The sequence below is a fragment of the Mytilus edulis genome, chromosome 1 (genome assembly GCF_963676685.1).
Source record: "Mytilus edulis chromosome 1, xbMytEdul2.2, whole genome shotgun sequence".
Lineage (NCBI taxonomy): Eukaryota > Metazoa > Mollusca > Bivalvia > Mytilida > Mytilidae > Mytilus > Mytilus edulis.
The window spans coordinates 50,347,266-50,365,900 of NC_092344.1; the positions used below are offsets into that span (position 1 = coordinate 50,347,266).

An 18,635-nucleotide genomic window follows, 5' to 3' on the forward strand; every position below is an offset into this window, starting at 1 on the left:
GCACCAAAGGGAGATAATTTGGAGCTTTTTAATGATATATACATTTTAAAAGTCACCTGGGGCCAAAACGAATTGATTGTTTCCAATGATTTTTGTACCATATATGATAATTAAAGAAACAACTAATAAAGTAAAAAATAAAATTTGTAATGAAAAAAAATGTTTAATTTTTTTCTGAAATTTTTATACCCTCGAACCTCCTTAAAGACAAAGACTTGAAGTGATTGAATTCTAAATCCAATCATGCAATACCAAAAGAAAACGTCACGATCTACAGGAAGTAGCCATTTTCTTGATATTTTTTTTCCTTTATTACTGCACATATAGCCATAAAACTTTGTGAATATGTACTAAATTTTATTTCATATTTTCAGAATCCTCTGGTTTATCCATTTGAATGCCTTAAAAAATTTGCCCATGGATCTCCATTTTTCTTTTTAATATGAGGCAGGCATTACCTGTAAATGGGGACGAAGTCTGTATGAATTATTTTTTTTTAACTTAAATATTTGTTAAAAAAAAGAAACGGAAATACGGTAACGTTTTCGATTTTGGTTTTGTTAGGGATTTTAGTTGTGACGTTATTTAAGTTATGACGTCATATGCAATGTAAACAAAGAAACGCTATCATTAGGTAACGTTTTTTCATATCAAGGAATCATTAAAAATGAAATTGGTATAGCGTACCGTTCCTTCCTATTTTATACCAGACTGATAAATATATATGTTACTCAAAATCTCATACAAACGAGACCGGAAAAAGGAAGTACATTAAAGATTTCTGTGCAGATGCGGGAATTCAAAACATCAGACATCAAAATAATTGAATGATTTTGAGTTCATAAGTGCAATGAAAATTTGGGGATTTTAAAAAAAAATTTTTTTATTGATTTTTCTACTGTTATTGGGGACTTTGTCCAAATATAAATCTTTTACATGTAATATGAGGCAGGCATAACCTGTGAATGGGGACGAAGTCTGTATTCATTTTTTTAAATTCACAAACATGTTGATAAAAGAAACGGAAATACTGTAACGTTTCCGATATTGGTTCTGTTGTTAGGGATTTAGTTGTGACGTTATTTAGGTTATGGCGTCATATTCAATGTAAACAAATAAAATGCTGTTATCAGGTAACGTTTTTTTTTTATCAAACAATTAATAACAAGAGTGCACACACTGAAATGTCTCGCCTTCTTTACTAATCATTGATATTATGTTGATAGTCCTAAGTATAAAGCTTTACTACAACTGTCACATAAACTTAACATTAACCAAGATATAGCTAAACAAAGACCAATGAACCATGAAAATGAGGTCAAGGTCAGATGAACCATGCCAGGCAGACATGTACAGCTAACAAAGCTTCCATACAACAAATATAGTCGACCTATTACTTATAGTTTAAAAAAAATAGACCAAAACACAACCAGGTGCTCCGCAGGGCGCAGCTTTATACGACCGCAGAGGTCGAACCCTGAACAGTTGGGGCAAGTATGGACAAAACATTCAAGCGTGATACAGCTCTGAATTTGGATTGTGATCAAATTTTTGACATTACATGGTTTTTTTTACACAAAACAAATGTCAAGATTTTACAAATCAATTAAAGATTTCTTCTTATTTAAATCTAAAATTAAATAGTTGACACAGCATAGGTTTCTGACACATAATGAATGTGGTCTAATGAACTTAAAAGTTTTTTTTTGCCTTTGAGCAATTCACTATGCTGTTGAATATTAATCCTCTCAAAAAAATGTTTGAAGAAATTTTCTTTTTATTTATGAAATCTGAAATGAGAAAAATTTAAACCCCCCCCCCCCCTTTTTTCACATCCCCGTTTCCCTTTTTCCAAAACTGATATCAATTCAAATTTCTAATGGAGTTTGCAACAATAACTACTCTTTTAAATACATCATAAAATATTAAAATGTAAAATAAAGTGCTTGTTATCACTGAATGGTAAAGATTGGTTGGTAGTAAAAGTGAATATACATTGTTTATTGTATAAAACAATAAAAAAAACTTCATCAGCAACATTTTATATTGGCAAATAAAAATAGAAAATGACATCATAGTCATGTCTGGCAAATTTCCAACATACATTATCTAAAACATTTTAGATAAGATAAGGAAAAAAAGCTTCATCAGCAACATTTTATATTGGCAAATTTCCAATGAAGTTATTTACATAAAGTTATTGGCAAATAAAAATAGAAAATGACATCATAGTCATGTCTGGCAAATTTCCAACATATATTATCAACTACTATTCTATACAAAGAAAGATAACTCCAATTGAAAATTAATTGCTATTGCACAATATTGTGCAATTAGATATTTCTTGCTATTGTGCAATACTGTGCAATTGAAAATTTCTTGCTATTGCACAATACTTGATATGGAATCCTGATTTGGATCAACTTGAAAACTGGGCCCATAATCAAAAATCAAAGTACATATTTAGATAAAGCATATCAAATAAGCCCAAGAATTTAATTTTTGTTAAAATCAAACTTAGTTTAATTTTGGACCCTTTGGACCTTAATGTAGACCAATTTGAAAACTGGACCAAAAATTAAGAATCTACATACACAGTTAGATTTGGCATATCAAAGAACCCATTTATTCAATTTTTGATGAAATCAAACAAAGTTTAATTTTGGACCCCCATTTGGACCAACTTGAAAACTTGGCCAATAATTAAAAATCTAAGTACATTTTTAAATTCAGCATATCAAAGAACCCCAAGGATTCAATTTTTGTTAAAATCAAACTAAGTTTAATTTTGGACCCTTTGGACCTTAATGTAGACCAATTTGAAAACGGGACCAAAAATTAAGAATCTACATACATAGTTAGATTCGGCATATCAAAGAACCCCAATTATTCAATTTTTGATGAAATCACACAAAGTTCAATTTTGGACCCTTTGGGCCCCTTATTCCTAAACTGTTAGGACCAAAACTCCCAAAATCAAACCCAACCTTCCTTTTATGGTCATAAACCTTGTGTTTAAATTTCATAGATTTCTATTTACTTATACTAAAGTTATGGTGCAAAAACCAAAAATAATGCTTATTTGGGCCCCTTTTTGGCCCCTAATTCATAAACTGTTGTGACCTCAACTCCAAAAATCAATCCCAACCTTCCTTTTGTGGTCATAAACCTTGTGCTAAAATTTCATTGATTTCTATTTACTTATACTAAAGTTATTGTGCGAAAACCAAGAATAATGCTTATTTGGGCCCTTTTTTGGCCCTTAATTCCTAAACTGTTGGAACCAAAACCCCCAAAATCAATCCCAACCTTCCTTTTGTGGTCATAAACCTTGTGTCAAAATTTCATAGATTTCTATTAACTTAAACTAAAGTTATAGTGCGAAAACCAAGAAAATGCTTATTTGGGCCCTTTTTGGCCCCTAATTCCTAAAATGTTGGGACCAAAACTCCCAAAATCAATACCAACCTTCCTTTTGTGGTCATAAACCTTGTGTTAAAATTTCATAGATTTCCATTCACTTTTACTAAAGTTAGAGTGCGAAAACTAAAAGTATTCGGACGCCGGACGACGACGACGACGACGACGACGACGCAGACGCCAACGTGATAGCAATATACGACGAAAAATTTTTCAAATTTTGCGGTCGTATAAAAACTTAACACTGTGCAATGAACCGTGCAATTGAGGTCATGGTCAAATAAACCTGCGGGACTGACATATAGATCATAATATATTTCCATACACCAAATATAGTTGACCTTTGTCATATAATATTAGATAAAAAGACCAAAACTTAAAAACTTAACTTTGACCACTGAACCATGAAAATGAGGTTAAGGTCAGATGACATCTGCCCGCTAGACATGTAAGCCTTACAATCATTCCATACAACAAATATAGTAGACCTATTGCATAAAGTATGAGAAAAACAGACCAAAACACAAAAACATAACTATAATCACTGAACAATGAAAATGATGTCAAGGTCAGATGACACTGACCAGTTGGACATGTACACCTTCCAGTCCTTCCATACACCAAATATACTAGCCTTATTGCTTATAGTATCTGAGATATGGACTTGACCACCAAAACTTAACCTTGTTCACTGATCCATGAAATGAGGTCGAGGTCAAGTGAAAACTGTCTGACGGGCATGAGGACCTTGCAAGGTACGCACATACCAAATATAGTTATCCTATTACTTATAATAAGAGAGAATTCAACATTACAAAAATTCCGAAACTTTTTTTTCAAGTGGTCACTGAACCATAAAATGAGGTCAAGGACATTAGACATGTGACTGACGGAAACTTCGTAACATGAGGCATCTATATACAAAGTATGAAGCATCCAGGTCTTTCACCTTCTAAAATATAAACCTTTTAAGATGTTAGCTAACGCCGCCGCAGGCTCGACAAAAATGATTAGGTGTTGAATTCCTTCCTATATTTTATATGTTGATAATTAAATACACATTTTATTCAAAGTCTCATGCAAACAAGACCGGAAACGGAAGAAGACCAGAAACGGAAGTAGATCTGAAAAAAAAGTTAACGATTTTGAGTTCATTAGTAGAATGAAAAATTTAGGAAATTTATTTTATTGATTTTTCTACCGTAATTGGGAACTTTGTCCCCATATAATTATAAGCCATTTGTAAAAGTCTTATAAAATCCTATTTATTTTTTAAATTGTTTTTGAGAACTTTAACTGGTCAATGATAAAGCTATGAAAAATCAAGAGTGAACTTTAGCCCGCCAAAATTCTAATGCCTAATATCTCGAAAACAAGCACATTGACCCCTATATATTTTTTTGCTTTTTTGATTCCTCAATTAATCCCCTTTCAATATATACTAGTGTTAAAAAAAGCTATTAATTTTGAAACTGAGCAGCAAACTTCCTTTTAAAAGTCATAATGAATATATTTAAACTATATTAAAAACTCGTGAATTTTTCCCAAGAATTTGTTTTTGTTGAAATCAAACAAATTTTAATTTTGAACCTTTTGAACCTCAATGTAGACCAATTTAATAATGGGGCCCAAAATCTTGATACATGGTTAGATGCAACACCTATTAAAGAACCCCATGAATTCCAAATTGAAATTAGTCCAGAAATAAGGAACTTATCCAAAGTATTACAAAAGTGTTGTTTTTTGCCTCTTTTTAACATGTGCTACAATTCCATATAGATCACTACACTTAGTCTCAAGTTATTGCCTGGAAACCAAATGTCTTCGGATGACACTGACAGCCCAATAACATCATCCAAACACAGAAATGTTACGTGTATAAAAACATAAGGATCTATATATTTTCTAGACATTCCCAATTCCTTTTGATGCAAAGTCATTGCCAATGTATTGACAACCCCCATTTTTGTATGATAAATTCAGAGGAGTGAATTTATCGGATTTATTTCACATGGGAAATAAATCATTGATTTTTATTTCACTGGATAATCATAGTAGTTCATTGCAACCAATGTAATAAAATAATTTACTTACAGAAACACGTACACCTTTTAATAATCTCTTAGTCTGTTAATTGTGACTCCTTTTTCCGTTGATAAACTTTATCTCTCAAGGTTTTATTTTCTTCCATTAGAGTCCGCATTGACTGCATGTGTTCATTGTTCGAATCAGTGACAAAACTCAGTTTTAAGAGTAAACCTTCTACTTTTGCATTCAATGCTTGCATATGATCTGTGAAATAGAATTAAAAAATATTATTCAAAATTAAAGAATCTTTGTCAGCACACTCACATACCCCCCCCCTTTCCCCCAAAAAAAAATTTGTCATTTGGCAAACATAATCTCACCAGATTCCTTAGTCAACAACTCATAAACCCTCTAAAAGTCAACTGACAAGAATTTCTTGTTGATATGCACATCTTCATATATGTATATATATATATATATATATATATATATACAACTCGTCTAAACATCAACCCAACAATGTTAGATCTGTAAATTTGCTTTCGCAAATTTTTGGTTCTTCCCTCGCCGGGATTCGAACCCATGCTACTGTGATATCGTGACACCAAATCGCCTGCACTGCAGCCGTCCCGCTAGACCACACGACCACCTGGGCTCTAAAAAAAAAGAGCTTTCGGTGGCCATATGTTACCTTTCCACGTCAGTTTTAATCTAGCGGCGTACTACAGTACATGATATATAAGGCATGAAGATGTTATTGTTACAGATCAGCTAAATTATCTATAGTAAAGGATCCTACAAATTAATGTAAGATACAGTCACAGAAAATAATTATATATATATAAGTACGTCTGAGTCAGTGACAACCCTACAACAGATGTATCCATCGGATCGCCATCAATGATGGTGATACATGGCTGTGTACATAATGTATATACAACTCGTCTAAACATCAACCCAACAATGTTAGATCTGTAAATTTGCTTTCGCAAATTTTTGGTTCTTCCCTTGCCGGGATTCGAACCCATGCTACTGTGATATCGTGACACCAAATCGCCTGCACTGCAGCGAGATCTAACATTGTTGGGTTGATGTTTAGACGAGTTGTATATACATTATGTACACAGCCATGTATCACCATCATTGATGGCGATCCGATGGATACATCTGTTGTAGGGTTGTCACTGACTCAGACGTACTTATGAATATAATTATTTTCTGTGACTGTATCTTACATTAATTTGTAGGATCCTTTACTATAGATAATTTAGCTGATCTGTAACAATAACATCTTCATGCCTTATATATCATGTACTGTAGTACACCGCTAGATTAAAACTGACGTGGAAAGGTAACACATGGCCAGCGAAAGCTCATTTTTTGAGAGCCCAGGTGGTCGTGTGGTCTAGCGGGACGGCTGCAGTGCAGGCGATTTGGTGTCACAATATCACAGTAGCATGGGTTCGAATCCCGGCGAGGGAAGAACCAAAAATTTGCGAAAGCAAATTTACAGATCTAACATTGTTGATTTGATGTTTAGACGAGTTGTATATATATATATATATATATACAACTCGTCTAAACATCAACCCAACAAATCAACCCAACAATGTTAGATCTGTAAATTTGCTTTCGCAAATTTTTGGTTCTTCCCTCACCGGGATTCGAACCCATGCTACTGTGATATCGTGACACCAAATCGCCTGCACTGCAGCCGTCCCGCTAGACCACACGACCACCTGGGCTCTTAAAATAGAGCTTTCGCTGGCCGTGTGTTACCTTTCCACGTCAGTTTTAATCTAGCGGCGTACTGCAGTACATGATATATAAGACATGAAGATGTTATTGTTACAGATCAGCATTGTGACTCCTTTTTCCGTTGATAAACTATATCTCTCAAGGTTTTATTTTCTTCCATTAGAGTCCGCATTGACTGCATGTGTTCATTGTTCGAATCAGTGACAATAACATCTTCATATATACATTATGTACACAGCCATGTATCACCATCATTGATGGCGATCCGATGGATACATCTGTTGTAGGGTTGTCACTAACTCAGACGTACTTATAAATATAATTATTTTCTGTGACTGTATCTTACATTAATTTGTAGGATCCTTTACTATAGATAATTTAGCTGATCTGTAACAATAACATCTTCATGCCTTATATATCATGTACTGCAGTACGCCGCTAGATTAAAACTGTCGTGGAAAGGTAACACACGGCCAGCGAAAGCTCTATTTTAAGAGCCCAGGTGGTCGTGTGGTCTAGCGGGACGGCTGCAGTGCAGGCGATTTGGTGTCACGATATCACAGTAGCATGGGTTCGAATCCCGGCGAGGGAAGAACCAAAAATTTGCGAAAGCAAATTTACAGATTTAACATTGTTGGGTTGATGTTTAGACGAGTTGTATATACATTATGTACACAGCCATGTATCACCATCATTGATGGCGATCCGATGGATACATCTGTTGTAGGGTTGTCACTGACTCAGACGTACTTATATATATATATATATATACAAGTCTAAATTGAAAACTACGTTCAAACCTATGATTGCGTTGGATAAAAACCGCAATTTTTATACGTGTGCATGTAAAACAAATTCCGTTGAAGAAGGGTCTAAAAACAGCACAAAATTTTTTTTCCAAAAGACCAAAATATATAGCATGTTCTTATAATCTACAAAGTTTCATGTAATTCTGTTGCATGATTTCAGAGGAGTTGCAATAACAAACTGTTGGAGTAGTATATTAAGGGCAAATTTTTGGCCTCTTTTGGCCCTTAATTCCAAAACTGTTGGCACCCTAACCCCGAAAATGAATCCAAACCTTTGACTTGTGGTTTTGAACATGGTGGTATAAATTCACAGCAATTGAAGAAACAAAATCGCATGCATTTTTAATGTTAAACATGTTATTTCCATCTATTTAGTAGATATTTTTTTTACTCAGGTAGATTAATCAATGAGTGATAGAGATTTCTCTTAGATGAAATTGAAAGGTCTCAGTGAATAAACCACACAGAGAGTAACCGAATAGCTATTGTTTTTGTTCAATGGGACAAATGAACCGCCAAAACTTTAAATGGACAGGTAATTATCAGGTGAATTTGTGGTAAACCTTTATTGGATTCGCAATAATTGCTAGCAAAACGTGAACTATGCTGCATTGCCCCCTTTATTCCTGTTTCCTTCTGCCTGTCACACAAAGAGGTGAAAGATGAATGTACAGAACTTAATAAACCTACTAAGGATCAAAATGTTTAATGAAATTTCTAATATAAGTCCCCTGTTCAATTCAATTAGCAATGGAAACAAATAAGATTTTATATTTTCTTGCGAAGAATGTGATATATTAATATCATTGTTAACATTATAAGTCAAATGTATAATGAGAAAAACAACTATAATGTCAATATATGAACTGTTAATGATTCATGATGGTATATATAATCAAGATATTTGCTATGATTACTTTATAGAGGAGGCATGTTGTAAAAAATAGAATTGAAAATAAATATTAAGATGATTTAAAAAAAAAAGTACAGCTTAATGTTGGTATTGGCTTCTGTCTATCGTTTTATTATATGGCGTATATACAAAATTTAGTCCTGGTATCTATGATGAGTTTATTTATATGTTGTTGTTTTTTATGTAGTAACAATCCTATTGTTTGGATTTTAGACTAATAAAATTCTTATTTCCATGCCTATTCATATTCACAACCGTATAAAAGCAACAATTAAAACAACAACTTCATTTTATTTTTGCTTAGTACAAATGTATAAAGTTTCAAACACTGTCACTCCAAATGTCTGGTTGTCTAAGATATAAATAGATTGAAGTCAATATGCCATGATAGCCAAAGACTAAACCATACAATCTACTTTGATTGATTTTACCCCAAACTAGAGGCTCTCAAGAGCCTGTGTCGATCACCTTGGTCTATGTGCATATTAAACAATGGACACAGATAAATTCATGACAAAATTGTGTTTTGGTGATGGTGAAGTGTTTGTAGATCTTACTTTACTGAACATTCTTGTTGCTACAATGATCTCTATCTATAATGAACTTGGCCCAGTAATTACAGTAGAAAATATTTTGTAAAAATTTACAAAAATTTACAAAATTATGAAAATTGTTAACAAGAGTGCACACACTGAAATGTCTCGCCTTCTTTACTAATCATTGATATTATGTTGATAGTCCTAAGTATAAAGCTTTATTACAACTGTCACATAAACTTAACATTAACCAAGATAGCTAAACAAAGACCAATGAACCATGAAAATGAGGTCAAGGTCAGATGAACCATGCCAGGCAGACATGTACAGCTAACAAAGCTTCCATACAACAAATATAGTTGATCTATTACTTATAGTTTAAGAAAAATAGACCAAAACACAAAAACTTAAACTGTGCAATGAACCGTGCAATTGAGGTCATGGTCAAATAAAACCTGCGGGACTAACATATAGATCATAATATATTTCCATACACCAAATATAGTTGACCGTTGGCATATAATATTAGATAAAAAGACCAAAACTTAAAAACTTAACTTTGACCACAGAACCATGAAAATGAGGTCAAGGTCAGATGACATCTGCCTGCTAGACATGTACACCTTACAATCATTCCATACAACAAATATAGTAGACCTATTGCATAAAGTATGAGAAAAACAGACCAAAACACAAAAACTTAACTATAACCACTAAACCATGAAAATGAGGTCAAGGTCAGATGACACTGACCAGTTGGACATGTACACCTTCCAGTCCTTCCATACACCAAATGTACCAGCCTTATTGCTTATAGTATCTGAGATATGGACTTGACCACCAAAACTTAACCTTGTTCACTGATCCATGAAATGAGGTCGAGGTCAAGTGAAAACTGTCTGACGGGCATGAGGACCTTGCAAGGTACGAACATACCAAATATAGTTATCCTATTACTTATAATAAGAGAGAATTCAACATTACAAAAATTCTGAACTTTTTTTTCAAGTGGTCACTGAACCATGAAAATGACGTCAAGGACATTGGACATGTGACTGACGGAAACTTCGTAACATGAGGCATCTATATACAAAGTATGAAGTATCCAGGTCTTTCACCTTCTAAAATATAAACCTTTTAAGAAGTTAGCTAACGCCGCCGTCGGATCACTATCCCTATGTCGAGCTTTCTGCAACAAAAGTTGCAGGCTCGACAAAAACCGACATGTTTATCACCCACTTGACATGGCCCTCTGATGTACCGGGCTGTTACCGCGAGTAGTTTGGGCTATTAGATAAATCGCATATGTCACGTGATTGTTAATGTGCCTGGGTCATTCAAGTTCGGGTGTATTTTTAGTTACAGTGCAGTGCATAGTTGTTTATGATTTGGAAAAAGATTTGATGCTCAATTTCAAAATCAACCGTCTGCATGTCTACGGTGATAAAAGATAAAGGAATGACAAAGTTATGAGGGTTTAAAGGAAAGATAGTGAGCGATTTTTATTCAACACTACATTGCTTTAAACAAAGATTTTCGCTTCGTGCACCTGTCAATTTCTGCTTATGAGAATTGGCAGGTAATAATCATAGAAAATATACGAATATGCAAAGTACTTTAGTTACGGTGACCGGTAACGACCTGAAGGAATATTTGCAATTGAAACATAGAGAAATTTATCGGGAACAACCATTGGAACAATGTAAAAGTGACTTTCTATTATGACTGTTGATATTAACATTGACTGCAATGAGACGGATATTCGTTTTATTTCTATTGGTAATAAGTTTACTTTTAACATAAGATTTTAATTTTTAATTACTTAATAAAAATATCACAAAAAATCTGATTAACATTTCAATAATTGTATATCCGAAATACGAAAAAAAAATTATATCCCAAGAACAAACTGATATATCCCGAGAAAAAGATTAGTTATGGTGTTATGCTACTTTTTATAGTGTTATACTACTTTTAACAATATTAAAGAATATTAATTAAAGATATTACACGTTTTAATAAAACTTTTTTATAGTGTTACTGTAATTTCATCAAAAGTCGCAGACTTGACAATAAAATCAACAAATGTTGTTGACCGCAGTCAGCAGTCCTGGGTTCATGTATTGCTTTTTTTTTTTGAAGAAAGCAACTTGTTTTTATGATGTAGTGGAAATGAAATGCAAAATAAAATTATATCTAAGTTAATGCTAATAAATATATAATAGATTGCTTCACAGAGCGCAGCTGTTTACAACTGCAGGTCAAACCCAGAACAGTTGGGGCAAAAATGAACACAATATTCACACTTTATAATACAGGTCTGAATTTTGATTAGTTAAATATTGACACATAATAGGTTTCTGACACAGAATAACTGTAGTCAAAGAACTTGAATTGATTATGTGATTTGAATTTATATTTATTTTTGTTTTATTTTAGTGCAATACACTATGCTGTTCCAAATCGACTCCCCCCCCTAAAAAAAGATACAGCCATAACCCTAAAAATTCATTCTTATTCCGTTTGTGGTATGGAACTTTATGGTACAATTTCATACAAATCCATACACTTATATTCAAGTTATTGTCTAGGATTCAGATTCAAAGAGTGAATGCGCTGTAATTGTATTCACCGCCAGGTTTTGTGATGTTAATACTCCAGATTGATTGTAATCAAACATATTAGTTTGCACGAAAGGCTAACACTATAAGATATTTAGACACTTTACTATTTATATGGCATGGGAATGGTAACAATTTTTTTTAGTTTATTGCATTTCCAAAGAACATACTATTGCATGAGTATAAAAATGCACTTATATCTTTTAAATAATTTTTTTTACCAGCTATAGAGCAACTTAGAATTGACCTTTTTCAGAAACAAAACAGTAATACATAGTTTTTTTATTTATACTAAAGTCCCATTGTCTATTTAGGGTCAATATTGGTTTTCACTATCCGTGGTTTAATTCACATTTCACAGGTCTCAAGTTTAAATAACATTTGGTTGAGGCAATTTAAAGTTGCAGAACAGAAATAACAGATATTGCAATTTTTCCATTTATAAAAGGGGCATAACTCAAGAACAATAAAGTGACGGCCCTCAATTTCAAACCTGATCAGTGTTTTATGGTAATAAGCATTAATTGTGTATAAGTTTCAAAACATTTGATGGAGCCAAATTTAAGTTAAGAGAACAGAAACATAAATTTAGCAATTTTTCTGTTGAAAAATTTAGAAATTTTATGTTTATAAAGGGCATAACTGATGAACAGTAAAAGTGACACCACCCAATTTCTAATTTGATCTGCGTTTTGAGGTACTTAGCATCGTGTATAAGTTTTAAAACATTTGTTTGCGTCAAACTGCATGAACAGAGTTTTTGGGACTTATGAATGGGACAAACACTCTATGCCCCTGACGCCTAGAGGCGCGGGTATAAAAAAATAAACATTCCAAATCATCATGATAGCTTGGTGCCAATTTATCTCCTAACCAGATGCTCAGCAGGGCGCAGCTTTATACGACCGCCGAGGTCGAACACCGAACAGTTGGGGCAAGTATGGACACAATATTTAAGCTTGATACAGCTCTGAATTTGGATTGTGATTGAATAGTTGACACAACATAGGTTTCTGACACAGAATGAATGTGGTCTAAGAACTTACACTGAAAAACTTTAAAATTTTAAATTGGACATTTACCTATTATGGTCCAATATCCAAAATCTAAATACATGATTAGATTCAGCATATCATAGAACCCCAAGAATTCAATTTTTGATGAAATCAAATAATGTTCAATTCTAGACCCTTTAGACCACAATGTGGACCAATTTGATAACCTGGCCCAAATATTAAAAATCTAAATAAATGGTTAGATTCAGCATATTGAAGAACCCCAAATATTCAATTTTTGTTGAAATCAAGCAAAGTTTAATTTTGGACCCCGATTTAGACCAACTTGAAAACTGGGCCCAAGAATTCAATTTTTGTTAAAATCAAACTAAGTTTAATTTTGGACCCTTTGGACCTTAATGTAGACCAATTTAAAAACAGGACCAACCAGATGCTCCGCAGGGCGTAGCTTTATACGACCGCAGAGGTTGAACCCTGAACGGTTAGGGCAAGTATGGACACAACATTCAAGCTGGATTCAGCTCTAAATTTGGATTGTGATTAAATAGTTGACACAGCATAGGTTTCTGACACAGAATGAATGTGTTCTAATGAACTTAAAATTTTTGTTTCTCTTAGAGCAATTCACTCTGCTGTTGAATATTAATCCTCTCAAAAAAATGTTTGAAGAAATTTTCTTTTTTATTTATGAAATTTCAAATGAGAAAAATTGAACCCAATTTTTTTAATCACATCCCCCTTTCCCTTATTCCAAAACTAATCTCAATTAAAATTTCTAATGGAGTTTGCAACAATAACTACTCATTTAAATACATCATAAAATATTAAGATGTAAAAAAACTGCTTGTTATCACTGAATGGTAAAGATTATTTTAATTTATCAGTTGGTAGTAAAAAGTGAATATACATTGTATATTGTATATAACAAAGATTTAAGTTGATTCTGGACAAAGAAAGATAACTCCAATTAAAAAAAATCTTGCTATTGCACAATATTTTGCAATTAGATATTTCTTGCTTACTATTCTGGACAAAGAAAGATAACTCTAATTAAAAAAAAATTTGATATTTCACAATATTGTGCAATTAGATATTTCTTGCCATTGCGCAATACTGTGCAATTGAAAAGACTTGCTATTACACAATACTTAATATAATAATTTTAGATCCTGATTTGGACCAACTTGAAAACTGGGCCCATAATAAAAAATCTAAGTACATTTTTGGATTCAGCATATCAAAGAACTTCAAGATTTCAATTTTTGTTAAAATCAGACTAAGTTTAATTTTGGACCCTTTGGACTTTAGTGTAGACCAATTTGAAAACAGGACCAAAAATGAAGAATCTACATACACAGTTAGATTTGGAATATCAAAGAACCCCATTTATTCAATTTTTGATGAAATCAAACAAAGTTTAATTTTGGACCCCGATTTGGACCAACTTGAAAACTGGGCCAATAATCAAGAATCTAAGTACATTTTTAGATTCAGCATATCAAAGAACCTAACTGATTCATTTTTTGTCAAAATCAAACTAAGTTTAATTTTGGACCCTTTGGACCTTAATGTAGACCAATTTGAAAACGGGACCAAAAGTTAAGAATCTACATACACAGTCATGACAGTTAGATTCAGCATATCAAAGAACCCCAATTATTCAATTTATATGAAATCAAACAAAAGTTTAATTTTGGACCCTTTGGGCCCCTTATTATGTTGGGACCAAAACTCCCAAAATCAAACCCAACCTTTCTTTTATGGTCATAAACCTTGTGTTTAAATTTCATAGATTTCTATTTACTTATACTAACGTTATGGTGCGAAAACCAAGAAAAATGCTTATTTGGGTCCCTTTTTGGCCCCTAATTCCTAAACTGTTGGGACCTAAACTCCCACAATCAATACCAACCTTCCTTTTGTAGTCATTAACATTGTGTTTAAATTTCATTGATTTCTATTTACTTAAACTAATGTTATTGTGCGAAAACCAAGAATAATGCTTATTTGGGCCCTTTTTTGGCCCCTAATTCCTAAACTGTTGAGACCAAAACTCCCAAAATCAATCCCAACCGTTCTTTTGTGGTCATAAACCTTGTGTCAAAATTTCATAGATTTCTATTAACTTAAACTAAAGTTATAGTGCGAAAACCAAGAAAATGCTTATTTGGGCCCTTTTTGGCCCCTTATTCCTAAAATGTTGGGACCAAAACTCCCAAAATCAATACCAACCTTCCTTTTGTGGTCATAAACCTTGTGTTAAAATTTCATAGATTTCCATTCACTTTTACTAAAGTTAGAGTGCGAAAACTAAAAGTATTCGGACGCCGGACGACGACGACGACGACGACGCCGACGCCAACGTGATAGCAATATACGACGAAAATTTTTTCAAAATTTGCGGTCGTATAAAAATTAAGAATCTAAATACACGGTTTGATTTGGAATATCAAAGAACCCCAATAATTCATTTTTTGATGAAATCAAACAAGTTCAATTTTGGACCCTTTTGGCCCCTAATTCCTAAACTGTTGGGACCAAAACTCCCAAAATCAATCCCAACCTTCCTTTTGTGGTCATAAACCTTGTGTTAAAATTTCATAGATTTCTATTTACTTATACTAAAGTTATTGTGCAAAAACCAAGAAAAATGCTTATTTGGGACCTTTTTTTGGCCCCTAATTCTTGAACTGTTGGGACCATAACTCCCAAAATCATTCCCAACCTTCCTTTTGTGGTCATAAACCTTATGTTAAAATTTCATAGATTTCTGTTTACCTTTACTGAAGTTATTGTGCGAAAACCAAGAAAAATGCTTATTTGGGCCCTTTTTGGCCCCTAATTCCTAAACTGTTGGGATCAAAACTTCCAAAATCAATCCCAACCTTCCTTTTATGGTCATAAACCTTGTGTTTAAATTTCATAGATTTCTATTTACTTATACTAAAGTTAGTTATAGTGCTAAAACCGAATGTCTTTGGACGACGACGATGACGCCAACGTCATACCAATATACGACCAAAACATTTTCAATTTTTGCGGTCAAACAAAAATTGAGTAATATAATGAATCTCTTTCCAAGAAAATCATTTTTATTCAAAAAATTACTAAGTGCAAAAAATTAATAATTTTAAATATGCCATACCAGGTCACCAATTATTATTATGATTGTCAAAAGGATGTATAGTTACTGCAGATATAGTGACTCAAAGTACAGCTGGATTATGAAAAGACCTATATTTGTATTGCTATGGATTTTACGATGTATATAGATTTCCTTAGGAATATATAAATACCAAATTCAATATTCAAGCCCAATTACAGTGTTGTTGTAATATTGGTGGATTAAACAAAATTACAAAATATCAGTTAAATTATATACAAGGCTTGTGCATGTCTTCAGAAATTTTACTTTATTTGAAAGTTCAAAGTTAAGAGTGCTTAGAATTATGCCTAGATGGCAAAAGAGTCAAGACTTAAATAATATAATTTCTTGACAGAGATGGGTATACATGCCTGTATCTGTGTATAAGGAACATTATCTGGCAAGTCAGCAATTCTAAATGAATAGAAAAGGGTAAATGAATTGTAAAGGTAACTTACTGCTGTGTTCCACACACTTTAAAATATATTAGTTATAAAAGCACTATCTGTATTACAATGACCAATGTTATTTAATAATTAAAGTTGAATCTGTACTAAAATACTCTTGATCCTAGTAACAGTTTGTTTAGTTGTTAATCTAAACCGGATCACAATGGAGTGCAAAACAGTCAGCATTTCATTGCAGAGTTGAAAGTTTATTAAAACTAAATGGGGAATGTGTCCATGAGACACAGATTGCAACTAACATTATAAAGAGACAATACATTATTTTGAAACAAGCATTCCAAAGAAAGCCTACTCCAAATGAGCTTTTCTACAAAGAAACATTAAAAAACTGCCCTGGTTTCCTCAAAACAACATTTACCAGATGCTCAGCAGGGCGCAGCTTTATACCACCGCAGAGGTTGAACTCTGAACAGTTGGGTTAAGTATGCACACAACATTCAAGCTTGATACAGCTCTGAATTTGGATTTTGATTAAATAGTTGACACACCAAAGGTTTCTGACACAGAATGAATGTGGTCTAATGAACTTAAAAATATTTTTTTTTGTTGCTTTTGAGCAATACACTATACTGTTGAATATTAATTCCCTAAAAAAACCATATTAGCTACCCATCTCAAGACAATCCTCATTTCCTAATACATAATTTTCAATCAGTGTAAGGGAGGTAATCAAGTATGCAAACATATATATGTATAAGTGTTCTTTAAATGTTAATTGGATTACCTCCCCTTCACTGCTTTTAAATTGCCTTAATTGTCCTTTAACAAGAAAAACCCTTGTTTTCCCATCTTTTTTGCCCCTCAATGCTTAATGATTTGAGCCATTACCCCCATTACCATCCCTATGAAGTATGGAAACTTGTGGTATAATTTCAGAGAGATTTATACACTTAAACACAAGTTATTGACTGAAAACTACAAAAATGCTTATGAGGGCCCCTTTGTTGGCCCCTCAATTATTGAAACACCCTTTGAGCAAGAACCCCAAACTCAAATCCAGCCTTTCTTTTCTAGTAAGAAACCGTGTAGTAAAATATCAGAGAGATCCATACACTTAAACACAAGTTATTGTCTGTAAACTAGAAACAATGGTTCTTTCTGGCTCTTTGTTGGTCCCTTATTTCTTATTATTCAGGGATATAAACCCCAAACTGAACCCAAGCCTTCCTTTTGTTATATGGAACCTTGTGGTACAATGTTAGAGTGATCCATATATACAGTAAAAAATAAGTAATTGTCCCGAAACTACAAAAATACTTGTTTTTGGAACCTTTTTGGCCCTTAATTCCTAGACTGTTTGCCCCATAACCTTTAAAATAAACCCCAACCTTCCACTTTATGGAATTAAACATTGTGGTACAATTTCAGAGCAATTGAAATACTTATACACAACTTATTGTCCTGAAACTAGATAAATGCTTGTTTGGGCCCCTAATCCTTAAACCGTTTGGACCATAACCCCCAAAATCAATCCTAATCTTCCTTTTGTGGTTATAAACATTGTGTTAAAATTTAATTGATTTCTATAAGCTCATACTAAAGTTATTATCCGGAAACCAATCATCTTTGCATGACGCTGACGACGACCACGCTAACATGATACCAATATACAATTAAAATTATTTTGATTTTTGCAGCCGAATAAAAACCTGTCCTAGTTAAACTGAAGTATTACATTATCAAACGCTTGTAAGACCACTGATGGAACATTCTAGTACCATCTAGGATCCTACAATTAAGGACAACGTAAACAAATTGAAACTGATACAACACTGATGTGCAGGATTTGTATACAAAGATTATAAAATTAACCAGATGCAGGGCGTAGCTTTATACTACCGCAGAGGTCGAACCCTGAAGAGTTGGGGGCAAGTATGGACACAACATTCAAGCTTGATACAGCTTTGAATTTGGATTGTGAT

General features: G+C 33.1%; 1 protein-coding gene across 1 annotated transcript in view; it reads right to left on the reverse strand.

Moving 5' to 3' along the window:
* Positions 1-5,542: 5,542 nt before the first annotated feature.
* The window catches only part of LOC139521033 (putative inhibitor of apoptosis), a 125,664-nt gene continuing 112,571 nt past the window's right edge, over positions 5,543-18,635 (reverse strand). Inside the window, exon 8 of the mRNA XM_071314252.1 lies at positions 5,543-5,712. Within this exon, the coding sequence (XP_071170353.1) occupies positions 5,543-5,712 (170 nt within the window). The remainder of the gene's footprint in view (positions 5,713-18,635) is intronic.